Source organism: Accipiter gentilis, chromosome 2 (genome assembly GCF_929443795.1).
Source record: "Accipiter gentilis chromosome 2, bAccGen1.1, whole genome shotgun sequence".
NCBI classification, from domain to species: domain Eukaryota; kingdom Metazoa; phylum Chordata; class Aves; order Accipitriformes; family Accipitridae; genus Astur; species Astur gentilis.
In genome coordinates, this window is record NC_064881.1 from 2,766,697 (window position 1) to 2,786,134 (window position 19,438).

General features: G+C 38.3%; 1 protein-coding gene across 5 annotated transcripts in view; it reads left to right on the forward strand.

Annotated features, from left to right (window-relative positions):
• The window catches only part of GREB1L (GREB1 like retinoic acid receptor coactivator), a 144,292-nt gene that overhangs the window by 57,916 nt on the left and 66,938 nt on the right, over positions 1 to 19,438 (forward strand). For 3 of the 5 annotated variants that reach the window (XM_049829082.1, XM_049829094.1, XM_049829107.1), the window contains exons 2-3: positions 4,413 to 4,516; positions 19,195 to 19,366. In XM_049829082.1, coding sequence (XP_049685039.1) covers positions 19,198 to 19,366 — 169 coding nt within the window. In that variant the 5' untranslated portion in view covers positions 4,413 to 4,516; positions 19,195 to 19,197. The remainder of the gene's footprint in view (positions 1 to 4,412; positions 4,517 to 19,194; positions 19,367 to 19,438) is intronic. The other 2 variants (XM_049829102.1, XM_049829089.1) reach the window with 2 other exon arrangements.

Sequence of the window (19,438 nt, forward strand, 5' to 3'; positions counted from 1 at the left end):
ATTTGGAGATACAGTGTGTAAGGACTGTCTGTATGATAAGATGCCCATTTGAGTGCAGAGTATAGATTTTATAAGGCAGGATACAGTTAATTACTTTTTAGTCCGTATCTGAAGATCTTAGCATCAAGTATTCCAGATGAAAGCATTATATATTTTCAAGATTTTTCCTGTGAGGATATTAACTGCAGACTTTGTTATTTGCTTCTTTGATTTGATTGGGTTGGAAGGAGCTTCAAAAAGTTATCCCAGACATGGTGACGCTCAAGGTACATTTGTGTTGGTGGCGAAAATTGGATTCAGCTGCCATGGCAGAATGTGCCTGTAAATCTCCCAAACTCAGTTTTCTCATTGCTTTTCTTGGTAGTTGAGGCATGCCTTGAGCCCTGATACTTGCTGAGGACTGGGGTTCCAGAGCAATGTGTACTGAGCCGGCTGGGTTGTGAGGTAGAAAGCGGAGTCTTGTGTACAACTCTTTCAATCATGTACCAATAATTATTTTCTGTAGAGTTTCCTATGTGTAAGTGTTTTCCCCAGTTGAATGGGATTTTATCAAAGATGTCAGTGCCACATCACTCGGTGGCTCAGAATGGGAGAGGAACTCTAAAGGTGGTATGGGGTCCAGAGTTGGGATCTTCTTTAGAAGGACCAAACTTGACTGGTTGTTAGTTTAATTTTCATATATTGGACATCCAAAATGGTACTGTATGGCATACTACAGGAAAATCACCTATATTAAAAAATGGTGTATTTATACCTTACTTCTGTACTTACAGTCTGGTGGATTGATGTTGGCTATGATATGAGAGCACAATAGAAAGATTCCAGATCAGGATAGGGACCTAAAATTGTAACTCATCACAAATTAATAAATATGGCTAAATACAATTAATAAATAAGGCTAAAGAAGTGCATATTGTGATTTTTCCCAGACTTTACACTGAACGGAAGACATTTGGTTAATAGACCCCCTATCTTTGTCTTTATTTTACACTCTAGCTTTTATGTCCATTAAAATCATATGCTGTTGATCTCATGTACTGTAATGACGGTTATTTCCTGCAGTGTTTGAAAACTGAATGTGAGAATCTGTTTTAAGTTTTGCTGAGAAAGAAGGGAATTCTTTGCGTCTCACTATGGAGAAGGGATTCCCAGCATTTGTGCGTCACTTTAGCGAGTATGTCACTGGGAGATGCTAGTATGACCTTTACTTTGTTAAGTAAGAGCTTTCTAGCACCGCCCAGGACCCCTCTCTCTTCAAAAAGTCTCATTCCACCAACTGGATAGAGAATTTTGTGCATATTTCAAGTCAGCAGTTTTTGCTTCAGTCTTATTAGGCATAGAGTGCGGATCTTCGTTTAGAAACAGACATCATTCTGTAGACAGGTATGTGGGTGTTGGCTGGAAAACCCAGCATTCTAATTTAATTTTTTTTCTAAATGTTGTGTGCTCAAATGTCAAAACACTGGGGGGCTGTTACTGGCAAATTACAGATTTATCAAGCAACATTAAAGTAATCTTACTCTGGCTACAGTATACTTTTGTCAAGGGCACAGGCTTGCACAATGATTCTGAATTCCTGTAGAATTTAACTGAGCAACAGCTGGTCTGTAGGATGTGTAGATTTTAACAAGGTAATGTTTGTGTTTTGGCGAAGGACTTGCGTGACATGCTGCTGGAACTGTTTCAAAGTGCCTTCTTCCTGCATTTAAGTTTGTAGGGATCCTGAGACAGTTTTTGTGTGAAATTTCTCCACTTTCTCTGTACCTCTTGATTTTATCACAGGTAAACTCTACAAAATTCTTCCATGGAGTATTAGGAAAAGAAAAAAAGAAAATAAAAAGGCCATCAAAAACACTAACTACAGCTATAACAGAAAGAATACTCTTTTTGGCCTTTAACTGCGTCAGATTCCTTTTCCCCACAAGTGGTTTTTTGGTTGGGGTTTTTTTTTTGGTTTTTTTTTTTCTTCCCTACTTGAGAGACATTTATGGTGCTGTGTCCGTCAGGATAACCCTGTCTTAGGGTTGAAGTTGTTTTTCTCCCTGAGTTCCTAGAGGTGATGTTATCTTTTGTTCACTCAGCAGTATGGTCATTCCTGAGAGCATCTGTCACTTTAGGCATTGTAAGATGGATGAGTCTCAAGTAAACTGCTGGTTGAAGCAAATGGTGAAAATAAGAAAAGACAAGGGGGTTGGGGGTCTTCAGAGGGGACAGACAACAAGGAAGCACTGTTAGAAATCAAAAGTAAACCAGGCTGTAGTGGAAGAAAGAGCCAAGATGGATCACGTGTTAGCAGATCCCACAAGTCTTGGAAACGAAGATCGGTGGCTGATGAATTCAGGGATCTTCTGTGTCTTGACAAAAATGCTGCTGATTTGTTTCCTACTTCCAGCAGATGATCTGAACATCAGATGAAGAAATTGGGTTTTTGTCACATTGTGTTGTAAGGTTAGGACAAATTAATGCTGCCAATAATCAGAAAAAGGGTTAGTGATATTTTGTGTCTTAAATATTACATAAGAATCTGTCAGTACTGAGTGGGCACGTAACAGTATAAAACCAAAACAGCATAGCAACAGTTTAACTTTTGGAAAAAAACAGTAAACTTAAAATTTGTAGCCATTTGTATTTCAGAAGGTACTTAATGTTTTTAAAAGAGGGAGGATTCACTACAGCACCTCTGATTTAGCTGGACTAATTGAATTAGATATTTTAACAGAAAGAAAGTGATGTAAAAAACCACACATGAGCCCCAAGAAAACTCCCCCCCAAGCCACTCACAAGCATATCCACCCCCCACCCCAAAGCTGAGCAAAGGTCTGTGTTTGCAAAAGCAGCCAGCTAACATCGCAGTGTGTGTCGCGGTTTGGGAAGGGTCCAGGAGGATCTTGGCTTGAAAAATTATTTTGTCACACTATTGGCATTGGTCCATAAGGGGAAGCCCTGGTTGAAAGGCGAAGAAATTAAGATGATTAGAAGCTTTAAAGCTTCACAAATGGCGGAGTATCTCTCTTCTCAATGGATGTAAATAATAGATGAAAGACCGAGAGTGACAACAAAGGATCAGGGCGTTTAAGAGAATGTGTGCAGCCTGAATAGAGGTCTGTGGCCTAGGGCCAAAGGTCTTAGCTTTGAGTGTAATTAGAAGAAAATACAAAAATGTCATTACTAGCAGGTGAAATGTTCAGCACGTGTCCGAAAAATAGCAATTTCAGAGCCAGGAGCTGTTGGAATTGGATTACTGACATTCTGCAATCATTGAAGTCTCTGCAGAGCCCTACAGTCTGGTTGGGAGCTGCGTGTGTTAACCTTGTTGGCCATCTGCAGTGGATTCACTGTCAGCGTGGCAGGGATGCACAGTGCAAGGTTAGCATCAGTGGTTCCTGGCAATAGAGTTGTTTAATGTCTTTCCTCCCAACGCAACAATCCTACCCAAAACCTGTCCTGAGTGAGATGTGAGGATTATAGCTGCTGTCTTAAATTGGCTGATTTTTTAAAATGGGAGGAGGGGGAGGAAGCTTAAAGCTGTATTGCTTTTAATTTTAAAACGTAGGTTTTGAATTCTAGGTGTACAGCTGAGTGAGTCGCATTCATTCTGGTTTTGACAGCAGGCCCAAGGCTGTGGTCCCAGCTTTAAGCCTAAAATCCCATTTGTGAGCAACAGGGAAAATTCCTTTAAATCTTTTGGCAAAATATTGTCTATTTCTATTGAGAAACCAAACCAGCTTGTGTGCCTAAGAAAGTCTTGTCAAAGTCCAGTCAATGATAACTTAATTTAAAGCTTTTCCTGATGTTGATTACTGTTCTGTACAGCCCTAGGTATTTTAGGAGTTCTCTTCTGCCTGCTGCTTGCTACACCATTGTTGCCATTCTTTTGGGTATTTCAGGTGTATTCTTTTTTATAAACTGCAATTTCTATTAGAAATATTTTCACTTAAATACCTTAATGGGATGTCAGATAGGAGAGCAACCAGCTAATTCTGATTTCATTTTGAACATTGGTCTCCGGTTTAGCATAGATAACCGCTCACCCATTTAGTTTGTTTCTTTCTAAACCAACAGTAAAATAATTACTTCTACATTATCATCTGTTTTTTATGTTATTGTGACAGTTAATTTTCTCATACTGATGTGCTAAGTTCCTAATATTTCATATAGTGACTTTGGTGCCAAAAATGTGCAGATTCTGTGACAGACTTGTACTTCTAGTAGAATGGAGAGAACCAGCCATGCAGCTTCAACCAAGTATTCCTATAAACAAAAAGATGCTTTTTTAAATGGTAAGCCCTCCTTTCCCCACCCCAGTTCAGCTTTTGCCCTAGACCAGGCTTAGACACAGGTTTTGTTGGCTTGTTATAAACTATATGCTGGCACAAGTAATTTTAATTTTTTTCTTCTTTCTTATTTTTCAGCTGTTCAGGAGTTTTAAACAACTTCACAGCAAGACTTCACAAACTCTTAGCTGTATCCTTTAATCATGACTGCATTTCAAACAGGTTAAAAGGAATCTGAAAAGGTACCGTACTTGTCTTTCCTAATAGACAATACACTGTATGTTTGTGTTCAGCATCTGCACTTTCATTGCCATTGACTGCATTTTAGGAACAGTGTGGACTGTAAATAACTATTTTATTTTTGCTTTGGGCATGTACAATGTCAAAGTTCTTAAAAAATCTTGAAATCCAGTTCATACGATTAAACAGCCTTCACCAAAGAGGGCTGATTCGTACTTCCATTTTTTTTTCTTATATATTCACAGTGAGGTCAGCTTCATTATTTAATGACAGTTCTTTTGAAGCTGTAACAATTTTCTTCTGCTGTTTTACTTAGAAGCACTGCAAATACCTAAGCAACTAGCTAAATATATGTTTTATGCACTTGGAGGGTGGATGTTTGTTTGTTTGTTTGTCCTCTTGAAGGGTTTAAAACAAATGGGAAGAAGAATGCAGATCTTTGTAACGATCGAGATAGATTTGTGCTTCCAGCTGAGATTCTCACACATCTTTTTTTCTGACTTCTTAAAGGGGGCAGGCTTGTCTAAGTATACAATATTGGGCTCGCATAGCTTCTTGTTGCATTTAAATAGCCAGCGTCCGGAGAAGGCTGAAGATCTATTCTTGCTTTATGACCTGTTGTGTCCCTGGGGCAAGGGCAGCGCTGAGCAGAGCAAGGGGGTCATGGCCACAGCGCAGGTTCTGAGTGGCGCTTGTGGGTTCCCAAAACCTGCCTACAGGAACATTTTTCTTGGCAACATCTGGAACATGGTAGAAGTCTGGAAGAGGGGGGAACCTCTAGGATTTTGCTTCGCCAGGTGCTAGGAGGAAGCAACATTAGCCTTTTTGTTGGGGGGGGGAGGCAGATTCTGTGGCCCTGAAGTTAGGCTAAACAATTGCCGAGGTCAAAGGACAGCTGAGTGCGGTCAATGAGACACCCTGGGGTGTATTTTGTTACTTAGTAAAAGGAGCAGCATCCTAAAACCCTAAAGGATTCTCTTGAAAATCTGTGTTGTGAAAAGGTTTTATGAGTCTGATGGCAAAAAGTGCTGATTTAGCTAAGGAATGCTTGCTTTTGTCTAAATGAAAGGTTAATCCTTACCAAATGTTGGCAGCTATTATAGTGCAGTCAATGCAGGTCTGAAAGGACAGTTAGAGTAGAAGTGTACTTTGGGATTCCAAATGTTTATCATTTTAATGGTTCTGTAACTGAAAAGATTTCTGAACTTTCACCTTTGATCCTAAAATTTATACCATGAGCAAAATATTTGAAAAAGTAAAAACCTTCACTTATAAATTAAAAGACTGTTCCTTAGGGAGCTGCGCCTGCCCAGTTATGCTATATTCGCTGACAAATTCACTTTAGATTATCAGGATACTGCCTAGTTTAAACTATGACTTCTTTTAATCTGCTAACACTTATTAACTGGTTGAAAAAAATGTGGTTTTTTTCTGGTCTTGAGCAATTTTTGCTGTTCTTGTTTCAATGCTCACAAAAAACCCTAAAAAATGGGTTTTGCGTAATTAATTTCTGTAATTTGTTTAGCATTATCTTCCTTTAAAGCAGCAGCTTATTAACACTTAACATTTGTCATAGAAACAGATAAGAAATCAATGTCAGAGCCAAGACCTTGTAAATAACCCGAAAGGAAATGTAATAATGGCTGTCTTCACCAGAGAGGTGGTGGGGGAAGGACCAGGCATGTGGTAGAAAAGGTTCAGTACTTTTTGTTTTTTCTTCAGAAGGGGGGGGGTTGCTGCAAGACACAATCCGGGGCCTCGGACTCTTTGGCCCTACTGTCTTACACAAACACTCATTGTTGTATTAGGAAGAAGATGATACTTGGGAGCCGGCGGTGGTGGCGTTTTTATAGTGACTAACCTGATGTTTCACCATGATCTTTGAAAGAACACTGTAAGAAGAGTGAAAAAGAATAAATTGCATAATTTTCAAGGGGAAAAAAAATGAGCAGAGAAGTTGACAAGTTTGGTTGTTTTGTTTTTTTTTAAAGAAACATGCTTGCAAAATATAGCTCTCTTGAAGAGCTTAATTTTTAAACTCTTTAGAAGTACTCTATACAGATGCTTAGCATTGATTTATGGCAAGGTTAAGGCACCTTTAAACAAATAAAGTTGGAAATGGATAAACCTACTAAAATACAAATTGCCTATTAAACACAGAAGATGTTTGTATAGCATTCAGATTGCTACAAAACTGACACGTCTTGAAATTCTCCTGATAACCCCTTTTAAACTCATCAGGAAATGATAGCATGTGTGTTTGAGGGGACACAAGGGAGCGGTCAGATAGGATAGAGATGGAAGGTCAGGCCTTAACTTTGACTTTCTAGGCTTAAGCTTTATGCTTTTGCCATAAGGCAATAATAAAAATGAAGGAAGGATTAAGGTGATTTATATATCAATGAGATTGGACTGGCTTTTGCTGTAGGAACCCAATGAGATGTCTGTTTGAGTCTATTTTTAGCTTTATCCCTATAAACAATAAATATCACATTTTACATATATATCTATATGAAATTAAGGGCTATATAAAATAAACTGTATAATAAAACCACTTAGAGAAATACATAGTTGAGCTATAATGGTGCATTTTGTTTGTAACCATAGAATTTAATTACTCAAAGTAAGTAAAATGGAAGTATATGGATTATTAAGATTTTTTCCCTCATCTACTGGAGAAAATTGTTTTGTATCTATAAAGTGTTTATTTATGAGGTGGGGGTTTTTTCAAGTGGATTTTAGCCCACAGTGAGAATTTCATGCATAGTATATTCTACTGTGGCAGCAGTCACAGAAAAATATTATGAACACTAGATTCTTGAGTGTCAGTATTTACTAGAAGTTTTATATGTATGCCTTCAATAACGCATAGAACCTGTGAATTTTCTGTGTTATTGACTCACTAAACCATAATAGCAGCTTTGGGAATCAAGATTGCCTCTGCTAGCGTGTTTATGTTGCGGGTAAATTAAGTTCAGCCTGTAAACATCATTAAGACTTTTCCTTTTGGGAGAAAAACAAGTAGAAAAGCACATCTAATGTCTCCAACAAATAATGTAATTTATTATGATTTTTTTCTTCTTCCAGGATGTAAAGACCCCATACAAAATTTATCATAGTGGGTGATGAGTTGCATCACAGAACAAATAAAAGCATTAGAAAGGTTGGGTTTTTTTGCCAGACCTGAATGGCATTATAAAATTGCCATTTGTGGACATCTTTTCCCACAGATACCTGTTGGGATTCCTGAGTATCTAGAAAAGGTAGCTTGAGTGTCCAAGCTCTTTTTAGATATATCCCTGGATGTGATGTTAAAGTTTTGTTCTGTTGATTCTCTGTTTGTTGCAAATTTAATCTTAACTGAAATCTGGGATGTTGCAGAAGGCCCAGTAGTGATGTATATCTTTGATCTCAAACAGGGGTTGCCTCTGGTGTTTTCAGAGATTCTGGACAGAGCTTTGTTTATTTTACTGAAGAATTTGTGGTATTCTGGGGAGGGGAGAAAGTAGAGTCAGCTTTGACACATGACGAACACATGTGTAAAAGGAAAAGGAAGAACTCTACAAAGCACTCTGAAGTTCATTTTCACTGAAATTACATACAAGAAATTTATTGGTTTTTTTAAAATAGAAATTGTATGAGCAATTTAGATACTGTTTCCCAGCAGCAGATAAGTTGCAAAAAATGTCTGAATGATACTAAACTTGACATTGCTTGTGGGTTTAAGCTGATTGTTATGATTTTGACCTATGCAGTGTTTTCTTGTCTGTTGAGTGCATTACTTTTTGCATAGAAATGGCCATGAAAGCTGCTGGCTTTCCTGCTTTTTTTTGTCTCTGCATCATGGGCTAAAAGTGACTGCAGAAGAACGATGTTAGATATGCCTCTCTATCTAGCGACTGCATGGGAGCTTCAGATAAGAAAAGATTTGCTTGTTCCTTTCTAAAACATATTCCTGAGCTCAAAAAAGCAGAAATGTGATCATTTTGACCTATTGGAGAACGGTATTTTTGAAAGAGCTGGGCAGGAACGTGCTCTGAGGTAGACTTGATAAACATTTTGATACAACCTCTCTGCAAAAGAAGAGGGTCTTGTTTCCACCTTTGGTGGTTCCTTTTTAGAGATTATGGTTTCCAAGTCTCATAAAAACAAGGAGAACACTCTTTCAGACTTGCCTTGTTTTCAGACAGGGCTCTAGGAAGGAAAAGAGTAATTTTTTTTGGAGGAGGTGAGGAACTACCAACCCACCTAACCTTCTTCTATCCAAGTGTGTTAGTGAAGGCAAGTTTGATTACTTAAGACTTTCTTTATTATTCCTTGATTTAATTTTAGTTTTTAATCTAGAAATCTGTGTTAGGGATTTGTTTAATAATCTTCCTGGAGACGAATGGAACAAAACTTGATGGTGCTTTTGGCAGGATTATGCACTTTACAGATGAAGGAGATGTGGGAAATGCTGCATGTGAGGCTCTTGGGTGCAGTGTGTTATCATTTTTACAGTGTCAAAGACATGCTCTGGCTGTAGAGACCGTCTCTTTTTTTTGAGTTCGTAACCCTGAAATTACTTTCAGGTTGCGTGTTTGAAGAACTGCCATGCTACATCTCCAACTCTGCCAGATTTAGGGGGGGCGAGGAAAGGATTGCTTACAGCAAAAGAAAGGTTGAAGTTTACAAAGTCCTACTCCAGTGCTTCATTTTCAGTCTGTTACAGCTGTCACAAACCAGAACATGCACTAGATAAGATGGATACTGTGGAAAAAGAAAATACTGAGTGGATGTTCCTGAAGAATTGGGCCATCTCTGTTTGGAAAATTTTAAGAGCCAATGTAATCTGTATTACCATTATGTCTATTACTCAGAAAGATATTTTTTTAGTAGTGTCAGTTAGTACGTGTTGCTAGAATTCAGAATTTTCAGAACAAGTAACATCTCTGCAAGATGAATAGCAATTACTTTATATTGCTTGGCAGTAAAAATTCTTTTGTCTCCCTTATTTAGTAGCACTTTCAAATGAGAAAAAAAAAAAAAAGGAAGGAAAGAGCATGGGGAAAAACACTTTTACTGCATTTTTAGATACCTACAATGATTTTTATTAAGGATTTTTCTGTTTAATGCTTGTACTGTACAATTTGGTGTTGAGATGTGTCAGAATGGATTACATTTTAGCTTCTATTTTCTGTATCTTAGTAGTGAATTTTTATGCTGCTTTTCTATCAAATAATGTCAACTTGGTTGGCAGTCTTAAAAAATGTCAAGCAGTGTGTATGCATAAGTTCCTATATAAATGGTAGCTTGTGCATACAAAAAATAAATAAATAGCATAAGCTATAATGTTTAAAACTTAGACTTTTGCAGCCTAGCGGCCTAAGGATTTACAATAATGTACATACATGTTTTGCTAAGCCATAGTGCACAGTCCTACTCTGTAGTCTTATTGAAGACAATAAAACACTCATCAGGTAAATATGTACTTGCAGTATTGAGGTCTGAAGGCAGATCATAAGAAGTGGTGTAGAGCAGATGTAATTCTTATTAATTTTTTTCCTGCACAAACAAGTTGAGCAAACTCAATGGTTGGAAACAACATTAATATCATTAGTTACATATGGTGGTCTTTGTTAGTCAGTTGTGTTGAGGAGTTGATAACAAATTTTATTGATAAGGCATTCAAAGGATGCTTGGGATTGCAGGTGAAGTGCTCAGCTTCTACGTAACCAGACCACGTATGCTTAATAGATCATCATCCCTTTCATTTTCATGAGCAGTGCAAGTTGAGATGCCATTATTAATGATCCTTTTTATGTCATTATATGGCTGTTTTGAAACACTGGTAACTTTTCCTTTCACTTTCTCAGGATAGAAGCAACCCCTTAGGGGAAAAAATACATAATTCATGAAAGTAAGCAATTAGTGAATAGTTATCAGCATTAAAATTGTTGTCAAATATGGACTTGTGTTTTGTATTTGGAAAGATGTAATAAGACTGTTCACTGAGCTTCCCATTCATGGAAATTAAAGAAGTCTACATACAGGTTTTAAAAAATGGTGTAATATTAGACAGTGTTCCATTGAAATAAACATTAAATCTCCATTAAAAACACAGCTTTAAATTAATTGATGCATCTGAGAAGATAGCTTATATTGTAAATTATTGTAAACTACATAAATACATTTCATGTCTCTAATAGTTCTGAATAGTTTGTTTTAATTAGCAATTACAAAATATAGTTGTTAGCTAATAACTTACAAAAAGGTCTGTGTATTACTAGCAGAATATGTATTGTCAGTGAATGACTGTACACTTATGTATATGAAAAGTATATAAAATTAACAAAGTTTCAATAAAAATCTGTTAGGTTTGTGAACAGGTACCGATTTTGAATGCATGATTTGAGGAACAAATTTGGGCTTGGAAAAACATTTCAGTAAGCAGCAAAATGCTACATGCATTTACAGTTATTTAAATAGTTATTACATTAATTACTTAGATACTACATTAGTTTTATCTGCAGTGTTATGAGCGGTGGTAGCTGAAAGGATTCAAACATGTAACTTGCCCAAGTGCTAACACTCTAAGTTATTAGGAGAATAAATTGTAATTCATGTCTGCAACTAATTGCAAAATCAAAATTACACAGCAAAAATATGCCTTGATCCTAGAGCTGGGATTAAACATCATTACTGATTTGGTTGTATTGCACTGGTATTAATAATGTGGTTAATAGTCCTATTGATTTAGGGCAGAGAACATAAATGGGGAAAGCTATGTATGAGCACGGTTGTTTTAAGGAAGCAGGCTGAGATTTTCAAAAGTGCTCCTTAGTGATTTTATTTGTGCTGCCTCTGCAATGAGTGTGTGAGCATCCAAGTGTTGAGCACATACTGCTTTTAAAATAATGATGTCTTTTAACATTACCAAAACTTCAAAATTAGAAGCTAGGTTTGTAGGGTGATAACTTTTTTTTTTCTTACCTGAAGATTTTTCTGTTGAAAGAAAAATGTACCCCTTCTGTTGAAGGTACATAGTAATGTTCCATTCCCTGTGTACATTGTGAAAGATCCCAGTAGCATAAAAAGATTTGCCCCATCTTCTACAAATTAATTTAAAAACCCTGTAAAACCTTCACAGTAACTTAACTGCTAATTTCATATCATTTAAAAGGGCTCTAAAAGCCTTGCAGTCAGAATAGGTTAAATTGGCACAATTAACTCCTGAAAGCTTCTATATCATGAAGGATATAGGCCTATTCATGTAAGGTTTGTACTCCACTATATAATCTTCTCATTCTTGGTTATATACTACAAAGCATTTCTTTTTGTATTACTGGCAACTGAATTTTTATGAACTCTTCTACTCTTTTATAGCTCTTATGGTTAAATTTGTTGTCAACTGACTTCCTGTCATTGTCCGTAACCCTGTATCATCAACCTTTGCATGAAACACCAGGGGATGCAATGGGAGAAGACTAAAAAGGATATATATTTTTTTAATATTATAAACACAACATATGGGGGGTTTATGTTTTCTAATTAAGTTCCTTTTTGCACAATAGGAAGGCAGAGGAGGAATAATTAGGGAAATGGTATATTTGCAAAAGCATGGTGGGGAGGGTAGGGTCGTGTGAACAGACATGAGTGGGTGGATAAGAGTGTAAAAGGCAGTAAAAGTGTATGGGTGCATGCAACTGGTGACGGAACATATAGTGCCTATTTGTATGTGAGTATTTGCATGCATAATACAGTCTTTGGCCATGAAAACAAGCTGTGCATTTACAACAGTGGTCAAAAGATGTTCCTTGATTCCAACTACCCCACCAAATGGTATCAGCTACAGTTTTGCTCCATTAATGTTCCAGTCTCTTTATATTGCTTTTTCATGTAGTTTTCCATATTCAGGTAGGCATATATTGCTTTAAATGCTTCTAGCATAGCATCATTTGTTCATGGAAACTAGTCCTCCGTAATTTTTGCACATTGTGTAATCATTGTAGGTGAGTTAATGTAAATTAAGTAGTGAGGTCAGATGTTTTCTTTCATCTGCTTGTTGCATCTGCTTACTGAGGAAATGGCATTAAATGAAGTTTGGCACATGCTTAATCCTTAAATTATCCTAGTCCTCACTAGATGAATGTGTTGAGCATTCCCAGTGCACTGACTGCACCAGTTTTCCTCTTGCTGTGTTGTAAGAGTTCAGCCTTCCTGGAATGCAACATTTCTTTTCGGTGTGGGAGCCATAACCTGGAGAAATGTAAAGCCAGTGCAACTTCTGTACAGTTCTTGTCACAAAGCTTCACATGCAGAAATCATGTGAAATGAGTTCTAGCTCCAGTTTGGGGATAAGAACTGACTGTTGTTAGGTTTACGTAGTTTGATTCTAACTACACAGACTTAATTCAGAAATAGTGTTTTAAAAGTTCAGATTTACAAAAGATTGCATCTACAGATTCTGGGAGAGTTTTATCAGAACATTTGAAAGATGAAGGAAAATGTAGGATGTTGGGCAATAAACGCAAGTGGTGAACTCCTAAGTTAAAGCTGCTGAACTACCATTTGTAAAACTTGACTTGAGCTTAACTTGCAGTGACTTCTGTAACATTGCACCTCACAATATATTCTGTTTGCAGTTGTAAACTCCTCTTTATGTGTACAGCTCAGTAAATAATACTGTTAAAAGGAACTAAAGAGACATTTCAAATTTTAAGTAAAAGGGATGAGACTGAGTTTCAGGTTTTTTTTCTTGGTGGTTTTCCTTTCTTGGCCTCAGTGTTACATCACTGCTGGTTTACACTGTGAAACTGAAAACTCCCAAATCACTGAATTTTAAAAAATACAATTCAGACTTAATTTTTGCAGTATTTGGGGGTGATTTGAAGTTGACAGCTTCATGCATCAAAGTTCAACTTACTAACACCACCCTGAATTCAGGATAAATTTACCTTTAGTATGTTTATTGTTTTGTGAACTGTGCCTAAAGACAGTGGGTATAGTCTTGGGCTGGAAGGCATGGAGCAGTAAGGGCGTAGCAGCCTCCATGTTAGCACCAACTGTGATTTGCTTTCTGTTTCGTGTTGTAGGGGAATAGCTGCCCTGTTCCACCATCCTGCATGTAGCTCTGTTGTGTATCCACTTGTCTGTCTCTGTCCAAGGAATTGTCCAAATCCCAGGTAGTCTGATGCAGTAGTCTAAGTACAGATACTATTAATTAAGCAATAAGAGGAAGAACCTTGTCAGGAAAAAATAGGCATTCTTGAGCTTTCCCATTCCTCTGACACAGTAGTGGCAATGTCAGCCTGAAAGACTAGATTCTAAATGGTATTGGATGCTATCAAAATTTTCTTCAAAATAAAACAAAAAATAAAAATTAAAGGAACTCCACTGTAAACAGAGTCAATACAAACTAGTCATTCATTTTTCCTGAAAGACTTTGTGAATGAATTATTTATATATCACTTGCTACATAAGATTGTAAACTCTGTTACAGTTGAGTTTGAATATCCGTAACCAAGAGAAAAGCAGGGTGAGAATCTCAGGATCTTAAAAGGATTGTGAGGGGAAAAAAGGGATCTTACAAAGCTTATGAGATAAGGGATCTGTCAGTGAGACTACTCTGCCTTGCACTCTTGTATTGACTCACACATAAGTCTTTCCCCACTAAATACTACGGTTAATGCTGGGTATATACTTTTGACTTCGAAGTCTACACTTTTAATTAGCATATATATTTGTTATTGTCGTTATTAACAGTCATCCTTTCTGCTGTATGCAAGTTCATGATACATCCTGATGATGCTCTAATGGGGAAAAAATACTACTCCCAGAACATCAATAAGAATGACATAAATAATAGAAAATGCTAGCTGTACTTGAAACAACCAGTTCCCAAACAATTCTACAGCATAAATAGATGCCTGGCCTCTCTTTGCCTAAGATAACCCTTTGAGATACAGAAGCTGTGCTGGGCCTGGCAGTGCCTTTGTGAAGGAACTTGCTTTCTTTTCTTTTGAAGAGAAACTTTCCTGTGGGGTTAGGCCAGATCAGAAGCCAGATTATGTGTTTTGGAGAACACAATTACATCATTAGGTTAAACACAAAGTAAGGACTTGATAGAGCTGACTTAATGGACGGTGTTTGCATCAGATTCATCATTCGCTATCAGGTAATTGTGAAATTGCTTTAAGCCATAACAACACTACTCACCCCCTCCCTCATCCTCCAGTTCAGTTCCTCTCCTTTAAAGTCTCTGGGGTCATGACCCACCTGGAGGCCAAATATGTGGTATCTGGTGTACTGAATGATTTGATTATATTTTTACTAGCAGGGCCTTCAACTCAATGTGCAGTTCCAGCTCCCAAGAGCTATGGGGTAACAACCCACTTTTCCAGAGGTTACTTTTTTTTTTCTGGTATGTGAAGGACCATAGTCACCTATTTTTCTAAGTAAAAGTGGGTAGTGTTTCCTGTACTTACACACTGCAAGTCTGCTGGACCTGGGCTCTGGTTCTTCTTGAACATCCCGTGTCATGTTCCTGCACAGATCTTTTGAAACATGGATGACCACATGGGACAGGATTATTTGCTTGAATTGACAAGACTTTCTTGTAAGTTCAAACTCCTAGGGTTGAAAGAGTGATCAGAATTTCCCTGGGTCCTTCACCACACATTTAAGTGATGCGGTGCTAAAATCAATCATCTTTGAAATCTTGCTTTTATTACTTCTGTCTGCTTTGTTGGAAGCTCCTGGTAATTGTAGTTTTGCTTTCCATAATGAATGCCCATATTTAATTTTTTATTAAAACCTATAGCATTAATACTTCTTCACTTGTGGTCAGGTTAGTGGAATTTCATGATTGCCTTGTTCATATGTCTTTGTAAGGACCCAGACTGAGACGTGAGGGCTGCCTTCCAGCTCTGCAGAGTCCAATCCAAAACAGAGCTCAAAAGGTTGCTAAGAGAAGTAGGCAACTTAGGAATTACACTGGTGTCCAGTGGTGCAGGTAAAAGGAAAGGTGAGGGTTGGAATACTCTATTACAGATGTGCAGATTGCTTGTCGCTGGGCATCTAACCAGCTTTGTGCTGAGCTAGCTGCAATTAGTATGCATACAGATATGTAAAGCATGATTTACCCCCAAATCAAACTTCCTGCCCGTTAGAAAATTCTCAGTGTACCCAAGTAGGCTCTGGCGTAGTTTGGTGCAGCACGGCTGGCTGGATATAGGACAGAGGCTATGAGGGTGAGCACTGATACATCAGTGTTGACAGGAGAAAAACAGGCGTGTGAGATCGGGGAAGAGCTCTTCAGTCAAGTCCAGCTCCATTTTGTCTTGGCCACTGTGTCAGTCTCAACTGCACTCAGCCTGGGACCATCTTTCCCACACCTCCCTGAGCTCATTGCCACTACATCAGATGTGCAGGTTTTAGGGAAAACTTGTCTTAATTTCGCTCTAGACAGCAACAGGGGTTTTTTTGTTTGTTTTCTTTTTAACAAGTGGCCTCATATAGGAATGTAGGATAGATGTATTATTTGGGTAACTTTTTTAACATGTATCATTTGGGTAACATTTTTAACAATGAGCATTAATTTAGTTACATTAAATCATTGGGTTCGGTCACATTTAAATGCAGGTATGGCAGGTACATATCTTAATAACAGAAATTTCCCCCCCCCTCTTTTTTTCCTCCCTTAAAATTCCACCAATTTCGTCTTCCTCCAGACCCTTCGCTGCCTCCTCAGCCCGCCGCTGCAGACGCGAGCGCCTTTAAAGCCCGCCGCTGCTGCCGCTGCTGCCGCTGCTGCCGCTGCTGCCCGCTTACACTGGGAGGAGGAAAACCAAGCGCTTCTTATTTGCACCCGGGCGTTCAGGGGTAGAATCAAACGCAGAAACGCTAAGGCATTAATACCTCGAATTGCGCTCCCGGCTTTGGGGCAGGCTGGATCAGGATGGCACAAGCCAAAGCAGCCTGCAGCTCACGGTTGGAGGATCCCGCCAGCTCCTCTGCCCGGCAGAGGGGGAGCCTCCAGCTCCTCCCAGCCTTGCTCTTCCCCCTCAGCTCCCTTGAACTCCAAAGGAGGCCCAGCTGCCCTAATGGCCTCGGGCGGTGTTAGGAAATCAGCCGCCCTGGCGCTGGTGTCCAGGGCTCCCGGCTTAGGCCCCCCCGGCCACTCTGCCCGCTGGTACCTCCGCCTGCCCCGTCTTGCACAAGCGCATCCCCGAGAAGCCTTCCTCCTGCTCCGCTTCCATGCTGCGGGGACCGGTGCTCACACAAGTTGCGGTTCCTAAGCTTTCCCTTACGTGGCATTTCCAGTTGCAATCTTGTTTTCCCTTGGCAAGCTAGAAGTGTCCTCTGGTAAAATCGACGACTTTCCCAGGTGGGTCCGCAGCAGTCGCCATCCGCAGGCAAGTCTCTTCGTAGAGGTGCCAGGGAGACAAATTAAGTAGCCTTGACTCGCCAGCGGTTTTGCTGTGTGCGTACTGTGTTTTATGGAGTTTCCCATCAAAATGAAAATAGTTGGCATAGATTGTGTACAACATCTAGATTGTAGAAAACGTGGAGAATGAACAGACTTCAGGCAGGTGATGTGCTGTGGGAATTGCAAATTTTCTGATTCTTCAAGATTGATTCATTTTTATTATTATACTTTAACTGAAGTTTTTTCATTTGAATACATTCCTGAAATCCTACCTTAAGCACATCGTACCCGACTTAAAATTCCACAGCGCAGAAGTGAAATTTTATGGTATGCAATTTAATGATATAGTAGTTTGTCATGGTTTCACTGATGTTTATGGAAGTATCCTCGCTGATTTCAGCAAAACCAGGATTTCAGCGACTTAGCTGTTTTTCATCAATTCTTTGTAAAAAGGCACCTGACAGGATTTAGTGGACTGCAACCTTAATCCAACTTCAGTGTAACTTTTTCCCTGACTCACTTTGTAGTTGTGTGTTTGTACACACTCCCTGCCATTTCCAAATTTAATGAAAACTTACAGGATTAAAAAGAGAATCTACTTGTCCCAAGTATTTTATTGCTGAAATACCCGAATGCATCATGTTAAGAAATTGTGTTTATATTGTCTCTGGTTGGGCTAGGGAAATGCTGTTGCCCCAGAATTTATTAAAAGCCAGTCTAAGTCAGAGGTGCGGAAATTTTTTTTTTTCCCCAAAGTTGTATGAAGTCTCTGACTGAACAGGGAACTGACCCTCTCTCCCAAGTTGGAGGTGGGTAATTACATAAGCTTCATGCCTATCGATTCCAGTAGTATAATAAAGTTTAGTTCTTAGATATTTGTCTATACCAGCAGATCTCAAATGCTGCTCTAAGTGGCTGGCATCATTATTGCCCTTTTACGGGTAGCCTTGAGGACCTTGAGCAACCCAGTGATAAAGCAGGAGTGGATTGTAGGTTTTCTAAATGCCAACCTATCTTTCTGGCCAAGGTCTCTTCCTGGTCATAGGGCTAGGTGACATCTACTGAAGGGAAATACAAAGGTAACATTATAAGGTTTTGTACTTTTCTATCTATTGATTTAATTGGGGAAAAGTTATCTCTGTTGAAATAAAATTCTCTGAAAATGCAGTCTTATATTCAGAATATTGGAAAATGTTAGATTGCTGTTTCTTTGGAGGAAATGTTATATAGTATAATGATCCAGCAAAGTGGAAAATTTCATGTTTCAATGAGTCTCCCTTAGCTCATTGTAAAACCTTTCATGGCCATCCTACTAAATGTTTACATTTGAGAGTCTGTATCCTAATGCTGGGGCACAAGTATAACAGTCTATGGGCTGTATAATGTCACCCAAGGAGAAGTAATGATCTACAGGTCTGGTTGTGCTTGAGTATTTCATGAAGTTCGTAAATTCATCATTGATATAAACATAAATATTACTTGTCAAAGCAGATTTTAAATGATTGTTACCACTATACTAGTATAAAGCACAATTTAAAATAAAAATATTTCACAGCATTTGCTGTGTATGGTTTGGATATTTCTCTTTTTTTTTTTTTTTTTTTTTTAAACTTACATCTTTTGTTGTAAGAATATGATGAGATCATTTGAATTGTATGGATCAGAGTGCATGTAAATCATAGTGTTACACTGAAGACAAGAGGTGAAGACCCTGAAAAGACAGAGAACTGACCTTCTACATAATTTCAATTAATATTAGCAAGAGCAAAAATTCAAGTTATTGGCTGGCTCTTTGTATTGTTTCTCTGCAAATGATGGCATACTGACAAGTAAGATAATGTGAACACACTGTTAGACAACTAGTGATGAAGCCAAACTTGATGTTTTTAATTTTCTGTGTTACACACCCTTCTGTGGCCTACTCTGAAAATCCTAAAAAAGACAATAATAGAAGTTTTATCTACCCTCCATTAAATTCTACACCAGGCAGATTCTTGAGGCTGTTGAGAGGCTATGTATGCAGAAGACAAAAAGCAGAGTGTTAGAAATGTGCTAAAAGCTGTTATTGAAACAAGAAGATACAGTCTACCAGATTGAGAGCAAATGTGAACATGTAGTACTAGTTAGAGGTGTAATTTTCATAGCATACTTTCTTACTAACTTTATATAACTGTCATGATGGATGTTAGCAAGACCTCACTCTTCATTTATAAGTGCATTTACATGTGCATTTTCCCACCCCCTTATCAGCTTTTTTCTTTGTGTTTTTAGATCATGGGGAATTCATATGCAGGGCAACTAAAATCTGCCCGTTTTGAAGAAGCTCTTCATAACTCTATAGAAGCTTCTCTGAGATGTAGCAGCGTTGTCCCACGGCCGATCTTCTCACAGCTGTACCTGGATCCTGACCAGCCTCCTTTCTTGCCGGAAGGTAACCATGAAAGTATGGCACATTTCAATTGTTGTTTTTCTGTGTGAGAATAGGGTGGGATGCATTTCATTTAAAAAAAAAACA